This window comes from Lingula anatina, chromosome 6, assembly GCF_051362555.1.
Source record: "Lingula anatina isolate TDL-2025a chromosome 6, LinAna3.0, whole genome shotgun sequence".
NCBI classification, from domain to species: Eukaryota; Metazoa; Brachiopoda; class Lingulata; order Lingulida; family Lingulidae; genus Lingula; species Lingula anatina.
In genome coordinates, this window is record NC_141772.1 from 5,902,353 (window position 1) to 5,911,528 (window position 9,176).

Below are 9,176 nucleotides of genomic sequence, written 5' to 3' on the forward strand. Positions count from 1 at the left end.
CCCCCCCGATACTCCCGCGTACCAATACTCCGCAAAAACACTACTCCCCAAAGCAAAGATTCCCTGGGCTTTGTAGACACAAATCGTGCTTCAAAACCCTTTCTATTATGCTATTTTTTTCAAAGTCGCACAACCCTCTTGGGACACATAATTGACACATTTTATTCGAAATATATTGGGGAAAATAAAGGGCGTTACTCGAAGTCGATCTCAGACTTTGCGTGCAGCTTAACAGTCCGTAGGCCTACAGCTATGCCTTGTAAATTTGAGAAATGTTTGTGCAAAATTAATATTGTTCTCCTACTGTAGTTACCGTATTTATATTATACGCCCTTTTATTTATTTACTTAAGGCAAAGTTAGTTTTAATCTAAGATGACGCAGCTATGTCTTTTCCTCAGGCAACGATGATTTTGTTTAATTATTAAATAATAAAAAAGCAGTGCTAAAGCGCTTCGTTTTCTGTTATCTTCCTCCAACCTTCTTTTCTGCTCTTAAACTTCTTTCCCTTGTCTTTTGGAGGCATATTAGAATCTGAATTGAGCAAAATTCAAAATTTTTGAAAATTGTTGGACAACGAAATTGTAGAGACACGAGCATGCGTCGTGAGCACACCTTTTATTCTCGCAGTCCCGCCGTGTTTTCGACTTACGTCATAGATGTGAGGGCGTGCGCCGTACTCAACACGCAAAGGGCACTTTCTCTTTGATTGCTTGCGACGTGCATCTTGGACCACGCAAGTCTCACTTGCAAACTCCTCGCAAACTCCTTGCGAAGGGAGCAAGTTACGCTTGCGGCCTCGCTGTTTAAAGATTATTTAAACAGCGAGGCCGCAAGCGTAACTTGAGATTATTTGTAGAATAAAGCGTAACAAAGATTATTTGTAGAATCTATTGGAAATGTTTAGTATCCTCCGTACGTGCTTACATACGTGCGAACTCGAAATTTCGCATAAAGGACTTGCGTGGCACGTGAGATTCTCCGCAAAATTTGGACTCAAACGGGTCGTAAGAGCCCGTGCGGCCGGTTGTGACCGAGACTAATGTGTTGTCGCCCAAGATTTTTTAGGAACTTTGCGGCTTCTTTTGTATAATACCGATGCTCAATTGTAAGCAATTAAGATTTGTAGGCCTATGCACTGCGCAATAGCATAAAAACAACATCACCAAGGATCTCCCTGTGGCCATTTTTTTTCACTTATCTCACCAATATCCAAAGCGTTTTTCCATTTGAAAAAAGTATTTCTTATACAATGTAGGCCGTGCTTCCGAGTCGTTGACCAATTTTTCAAATCTATATGTGAAAAAAATCGATGCAAGGTGACAGACTCTCCCATGATAGACAGTCCGGTTCCCATCAATTTGCATATAGGTAATTCAGCCCCGCCCTAGATTTTGACCCACTTACGTCGATTGACCCTAACCTGTAGCCTATAATTAAATGGATGGATGACTCTCCGTTACCCAGACCCTCAGTTTCGTGGAAATTGCATAGGGGGAGTAATAATGCGGGGAGTATCGTTGCGGGGGAGTAACGGTGCGCGTATAGGCCTAACGGCAATTCTAGAGGGGATTTATCGATGCGGGGATCTATCGGTGTGAGGTCGTATCGACGTGCATAATGCAAAAATTTACTAAGGAGAAGTATCGGTGCGGGGGAGTATTAGTACGGGGGAGTATCGGCATGACCCCCTAGAATATCCTCACAGCATTATCTGCAATTTTTAATGTATTTTGCAATATAATTTTCATTCCTCCCGATGGATAATTTTATTAATCAAGAGTGGGGGAGGGGTGGAAAATCCCCTTGGTGCCACATATAACACTATAAATGCGAAAGGAACTAGAGGATCAGAGAGGCGATACCGCCTCCGAATATTGTACCACCAGCTGGAGCAAGCGCATTCATATAGACCCCCACATACACATAATAAGGGACACAGCCACCAGTTTTGTGCTTGACAAGCTGTAAAAATGCAATCAACAAGAATTTTTAAACTTTTGCAAAAAATATATATGGTACAATCAAATTTAAGTTCTTCGTAAGATAGGTCAAGGGTCAATTTCAAGGTCACAGTAAATTGCCAGTATATGACTTCCTATTCAAGTTCAAGAGTAACTATGGACCTATCTCTGCCAGTTTTGGAGATAAAAGGGAAGCAAAATTTGCAAAGTTCAGTTCATGGTGAAAAGTAGGTCAAAGGTCAATTTTAAGGTCACATTTAGATTGCCAGTATATGACTTCCTATTCAACTTCAATAGTAACTATGGACCTATCTCTGCCAGTTTTGGAGATAAAAGAAAAGCAAAATTTGCAAAATTCAGTTCATGGTGTAAAGTAGGTCAAAGGTCAATTTTAAGGTCACATTTAGATTGCCAGTATATGACTTCCTATTCAAGTTCAATAGTAACTATGGACCTATCTCTGCCAGTTTTGGAGATAAAAGGGAAGAAAAATTTGCAAAGTTCAGTTCATGGTGAAAAGTAGGTCAAAGGTCAATTTTAAGGTCACATATAGATTGCCAGTATATGACTTCCTATTCAAGTTCAATAGTAACTACGGACCTATCTCTGCCAGTTTTGGAGATAAAAGGAAAGCAAAATTTGCAAAGTTCAATTCGTGGTGAAAAGTAGGTCAAAGGTCAATTTCAAGATCACATTTAGATTGCCAGTATATGACTTTCTATTCAAGTTCAATAGTAACTACGGACCTATCTCTGCCAGTTTTGGAGATAAAAGAAAAGCAAAATTTGCAAAATTCAGTTCATGGTGTAAAGTAGGTCAAAGGTCAATTTTAAGGTCACATTTAGATTGCCAGTATATGACTTCCTATTCAAGTTCATTAGTAACTATGGACCTATCTCTGCCAGTTTTGGACATAAAAGGGAATAAAAATTTGCAAAGTTCAGTTCATGTTGAAAAGTAGGTCAAAGGTAAATTTTAAGATCACATTTTGATTGCCAGTGTATGACTTCCTATTCAAGTTCAATAGTAACTATGGACCTATCTCTGCCAGTTTTGGAGATAAAAGGGAAGCAAAATTTGCAAAGTTCAGTTCATGGTGAAAAGTAGGTCAAAGGTCAATTTCAAGGTCACAGTAAGATTGCCAGTATATGACTTCCTATTCAACTTCAATAGTAACTATGGACCTATCTCTGCCAGTTTTGGAGATATAAGGGACTAAATGTTATAATTTTGGGGTTACCATAATGTGCCTTAAATTTCGTACAGAAAAAATTAATTAAAATAAAGAAAATGTCATTTTGGTCAAAATTCTTGAAATAGGAGGTGCTCTGAAGTTTCAGAAGTTCAAATTTGATGAAATAATGTCATTTTTGAACACAAGTTGTCTGCTTTGCCAAGCCTTATGTTTTATTTTTCCAGAGTTCAAAATTTATTATCCATTACCGTACTGCACAATTTGCTTTTACCACCAATATGTACTTTTTGATACAGCATAACTCAGAAACCGTATGGAATACTAAAAAACCGAGACCACCTCCAGTGTTGGGCTTTACATGCTCTACAAAATGCAAAAAAGAATGGGTCTCTAGCATTAACGGTTCCCGAATTAGAGACAGTTTTCAGTTTCGGTATCTTATGGCCGCTACTCCCGTGAAAATGCACCGATTGACCCCAAATTCATGGAGATGAAAGATGACCTGAAGGGTAACACTTTCCAATAATATTATTGGTTAAGTCTGTGTAGTGTCTGAATAACAGGGCAAAAAAATTTTTTTTCGTAAAAAATTTCATTTTTTTGAAAATTTTGGCCCATTTGACCTTGAAGTAAAGGTCAAAGGTCAAATCCAAGGGTATATTTGAAATCTACACATATGACTTTTGGAAAGCTGTCTATAGAAATTTTTCCCATAACTCCTTCCGTAGGGTAGATAATTAGCATTTAATTTTGCCATTTTTAGACAAGGGTGCATTGTAATGAGTGCCACACCCAGACCCCAATACCGACAAAGCCCAAATTTTACGTGGAACAAGTTGAGATTATAGGTGACCTAAATCCATGAGATGGGTATGGGGGCCCTTACCGTCTAGGAGGAGAAGCGGTAACGGTAGCCGTCCGGCGGAGCCGGCGGAGCCGGCGGAACGATCCGGACGGGACCGAAACCATGTGTACCGCCAGCGCTAACGCTGGTGGTACAATTACCCTATTTGTGAAGAGAAAATAAATGTATTTGTTTATTTCAAACAGCGTACTTTTCGAGCATGCGCAGTAGTTTGAGACCTGTGCTATTCCGCATATTATTCGAGTAGGAACTACATGTGGTTCATTGCCATATCTAATTTCAGTATGATGTGATTGAACGCAATCCTACTATTATATACTTAACTATATCATGACAATACGAACACGATGAACCACATGTACTCCCATAATATGCGGAATTGAAAACATGGAAAAGGTCAAGGACGTTTCAGATCGCTGACGGTGCGCGCGCGCCATCTGGTGTTAAGTCCGCGAATGACCGTTTGCGACAACTGATTGTTGAGTTACGGCAACTGATTGTTGAGTTGACGTCTGCATTTTTTGCGTGAATGGCGCACCATGCATTCGCGCCATTCACGCAAAAAATGCATTGTTGAGTTGCGGTAACTGACTTTTGAATCGTTTATTGACTGTTAGATTTTGACGAATGATTAAAATGACCACAACTTATTTAGTAGAATTAAGTTTAGATAGTTAAAGTAGGTTTTGGTTAGATAGTGCCGGTAGATTGTTGATTTGACGTCTGTATTTTTTGCGTGAATGGCGCACCATGCTTTCACGCCATTCACGCAAAAATACATTGATACATTGTTGAGTTGCGGTGACTGATTGTTGAGTTGCGGTGACTGATTGTTGAGTTGCGGTGACTGATTGTTGAGTTGCAGTAACTGACTTTTGAATCGTTATTATTGATTGTTAGATTTTGATGAATGATTAAAATGACCACAACTAATTTAGTAGAATTAAGTTTAGATAGTTAAAGTAGGTTTTGGCTGTTAAATAGTGCCGATAGATTGTTGAGTTGACGTCTGCATTTTTTGCGTGAATGGCGCTCCATACATTTTAATCATCCATTCATTAGTACATTGTTTCTTTTTTTCTTAATAATAGCTAGTGACATGAAAAGAAAAAAAAGGTATCCAGTGTGGTTAGTTGAAGGGGCTTCACGTCAGACCTTTTGTATTTTCTTTATGAGTACTTACTCCCCAGAAAATGGCTTTTGTAAATTATATTTACCATTTCAAAAATATGTATATATGAGTTATCATAGAGAAAAGAAAATGCTGTAGATAATTGTTAAAGGCAGATGAAGATACAACTTTTAATTTCCAGTTAATGTGAACAGTGATCTTGTCACTGATGTAAACATGTTAATGACATAATTTTTTCTAATGAAACGCAAAAAAGAACTGTAAAAGACTGATAATTGTATTGTTGTAATAAAAAATGCAGATCACTTACAGAAGGCAACAGATGGGAATGGATTTTGAGTTCACTGTATGAAATAAAAGATCTGATGAAGAAATGTTAAGATAGGACTTTTTAAATGAAATTTGAGGTTGACATAACATAATAAGGGAAAAGCATAGGATATATTTCAGTCTATTCATTAAATTGTTTAATTAACTGGCTTTATCTAGGATTTCACTGGCTTGACTCCTTTTTAATACGAAAGATTGGTTTTTATCAAATTCAAAATATCTCGAACCTAAATGAGCATAATTTGCCTTGATTATCCATGAAATATTGTCTTCTTTTTGCAAACTTATATTCTATACTTTCAAACTTGAACACAAGGGTCAGTAAAAGAAAAAGAATATTCACAAAATACTCAAGGTAGATTTAATTATCACAGATCAATAAAGTACATTATTTCAGCATTGAATGCCTTAGTTATCTAAAAAATGTCTGTTTAAAAGTGAATGAGATCATGAACAGCTGTATCTATTAATAAAAAAGGAACTTCATGAGATTCTGGTCACATTTTCTGCACCGTTGCTATGCATTAAATATTAAGGACAAAGTTCAAAACAGTTCTTGCACTATTTCTGAAATTATATCACTAATATGTCAAAGGTTCCACTGCCACTAGAGCACTGAGTTTTTTAAAACTTAACAAACTGTGTTTTCTCCTGCCTGTGAGCATCCTCACCAGCCTCATTTGATGAGAAAAGTAGGCAGTAACCATAAACACAAACTGCCTTCAAGGTTTGAAACACAAACAAGTCCTCTAGCAGTGCCACTCCTACCAGAGCAGCCCAGTTGTACACAGCGCTATCACTCAGCTCTCCGCCATACGCAATGGTGAGAAATACTGCCAAAGCCATGGAGACGCCCAGCAAAATGACTGCTGGATAGATCAAAATGTGGGGCAACTTTCCGCTATCGTGTTTTCTGTTGACCATCATCTCCAGTGACTTCAGCTCAGTGTATGGCACCTCATCTGATGGTTCTGGAACAGATTGTGGGGAAATGAATAAATGAATTCGGAAAGTATGTGAAAGTTTTACTTCAAATTGAAGCAGGCTAATATTACCTCCCATATGACCATAATCACTGCTATGATTATAATGAGTAAGGGCAAGGAAGGTTATATTGAAACCAATGTTCTAAATATATTCAAAATGTAAACTGTTTGGATACATATTCAAAAATGTATTATTTTTTATATGTTCATTCTTTTTAAAATTTAACTTTTTAAATTAACTGAACTGACGGACATTACACCAAACTGGACAATTACCTTCCCAAATATTAACAGCTACAGTTTGTGGTGCAGTGGTGCAGTGCAGTGGCGTTCCTTCTTTAGCTGAATGTTTTAAAACATTATATAAACTAGAATAAATTACTTGCAGTTTGGAAGTCTGGCAAAACAAATCTTTGCAAAATTAATTAAAAAATATAAAGATATTAAAAACTTCTGTATCAGACATTTGCACAAAATATGAAAATCTTGAAACTGCTTTGAAATGTTCACAAAATGCCAACTAGTTGTTGGTGCTACAATATGTTTTGCCACCTGACAATTACCTTTCTCTACATCCACTGCCACATCATGCTCAGATGTCTGCTTTGGTAGCTCAGCATTGTATTTTGTCTGGTTGATGTCTGAAATAAGGTTATTCTAAAATTGTATAAAACAAATAAAGGAAAATGTGAGAACTTTTTTGTTTGAGCGTTACTACTCTATACTTGAACATAAATAAAGCAGCAGAAAATGAAAATAAAAAAATGTTACATCTGTTTTACACACATAAAAAAAGGATTAAAAATACATCAACATCATCAGATAGACATTTCTACAGCATAATATAAAGGTAAACTTTTACATAAGTATATAATTACCTGGGTGGAGAAAACTTGGGTTAAAGTGAGCAATGAGACTGTAAAAAGGTGAAACATCTGCATTTCTGTAGCTGAAAGTCTTCCCATCATGGGATTTTGGGTGATCTGCCTGCATCTTCTTTTGCATCTTTGAGTTTAGCCTAGGGTTGTTAGGAGGAGCATAAGTGAAGAACTCAGAAGCAATGCAGTTGTTATTCTCCCTAGAGACTTCTGGCATCTGGAGTATGATGCTGCTAATGGACAGTGCACTGGAACTGGGAGTGCTGTTGTAGCTGAGTGTTTTCTAAAATTTTGAAAATCATCCAATAATCGATTCTGCTTACTGGTAAATTCAGTCAAAATAAACCAAAGACAGAAACATTTATTCTGACAGTGACTTGATGTTGCGTGATAATATCACAATATTAATATAATGTCTTTTTATGTTCTTAGTTTATGTGCATGTGCTAATAAATCAAACCATGCAAATATCATAATGTCAAACGTTACAGAAATGATACAAGTGTCTGTTTTTAATTACAAGAAGGCAATACATGTATGTCTCAAAGGCAATCCATGATATCTGTACAGGCACATACATGCATGCACAAACAAAAATTAGAAAGAAATAATTAATACCCCTTTCCTGCTGTCCATATCTCCCTCGGCAACCATATCTTCCTTGACAACCAAATTTTCATTGGCAACCATTTCTTCAATCTGTGCCATAGCCTGGTGTTCAACAGTTGCACGTGCCAAATCATAGCCCTTCTCAAAGTCATAAGCCACCTGTTTCATCATGGTCTCCACACTTCCATGCACAACTTGTTGGAACCCATCACTGATTGTGCAACTGAAAAAATAAAGAAAGTGATTGATCTTTCTTCATTTTAACCAAGAAATATTGTAAAGAATGAGTATTATTGGTAGAATAACACTCTGGCTACAATGAATAACTCCATTAATTAACACACTCAAAGCATGTATGTGTCACTTTATAAAAGCAAAATAATATGAAAGCATTTCAACAGTAAAACACAAAATAAGACAGATTTATGATGAAAACAGGTTTTTAGTAGTCTTTAATGGGGTGGAGTCTAATACAAGTTGTCAGAATCAGACATCACTATGAGCAACACATGTGATCAACTCCCAAAGCTGAACACAAATTTAACTTTATTCCAACATATTTATGAAATCAGGAGTCTTAAAAAAAAAGACTCCTTACATGTCATCATACTGGGGCTCATCTTCCAGGCTCTGCAGCACAGTGGTGTCACCAGTGTCCTCTCTGTCATAGCACCTGATATTGTACATTGCTACATCATATATGCCATTCACAAGGAATGTTCCTATATTGACAAGGAGGCTGGAGAGGAAGATGCCTCTATCAAGCTGAATGACACCAACAGCACTGAGAAGGGTACTGGTAAGCAGCATGTTTGCAAACATGTAGTTCAAGGTGCTGTTAAACCACAGAAGGACAGGGGCCAACTTCAAGCTGGAACAGCGTGTCCATCCATGACAGGACCACATATACAGAAGGCAAGTTTGCAGCCTAAACCTGAAAAATATTAAATTTATATAAAATATCGAAGTACAGACATTGTACATGAAAATTAAATACTACATGTACATTCCATGTTTAAGGAAAACTGTATACTGCATAAAGAAATCAGAATACATGTCATAATTATTATTATTTTTTATATTCTATGTGTTGATAACTTGCAAAAACAGTCATTTCAAAGAACATTACTAGTATATGCTTATTTATTAATTGTGAGAAAGTCTCCAACTTTACCTGGAGTTCTTACATGACTCCAAAGTGGTGTATCCCACTGTGAG

General features: G+C 36.9%; 1 protein-coding gene across 2 annotated transcripts; it reads right to left on the reverse strand.

Annotated features, from left to right (window-relative positions):
- Positions 1-5,834: 5,834 nt before the first annotated feature.
- Positions 5,835-8,889, reverse strand: LOC106174266 (uncharacterized). Of its 2 annotated transcripts, XM_087014460.1 has the most exons (6): positions 8,557-8,889; positions 7,968-8,181; positions 7,350-7,632; positions 7,035-7,112; positions 6,748-6,813; positions 5,835-6,456 (listed from the first exon to the last, which is right to left on the reverse strand). In XM_087014460.1, exons 1-6 carry the CDS (start codon positions 8,862-8,864, stop codon positions 6,110-6,112), a joined length of 1,296 nt encoding a protein of 431 aa, XP_086870586.1. In that variant the 5' UTR covers positions 8,865-8,889; the 3' UTR covers positions 5,835-6,109. The 2 variants fall into 2 exon arrangements, with proteins under 2 accessions (XP_086870586.1, XP_086870587.1); XM_087014461.1 differs by lacking the exon at positions 6,748-6,813.
- Between the last annotated feature and the right edge of the window lie 287 nt (positions 8,890-9,176).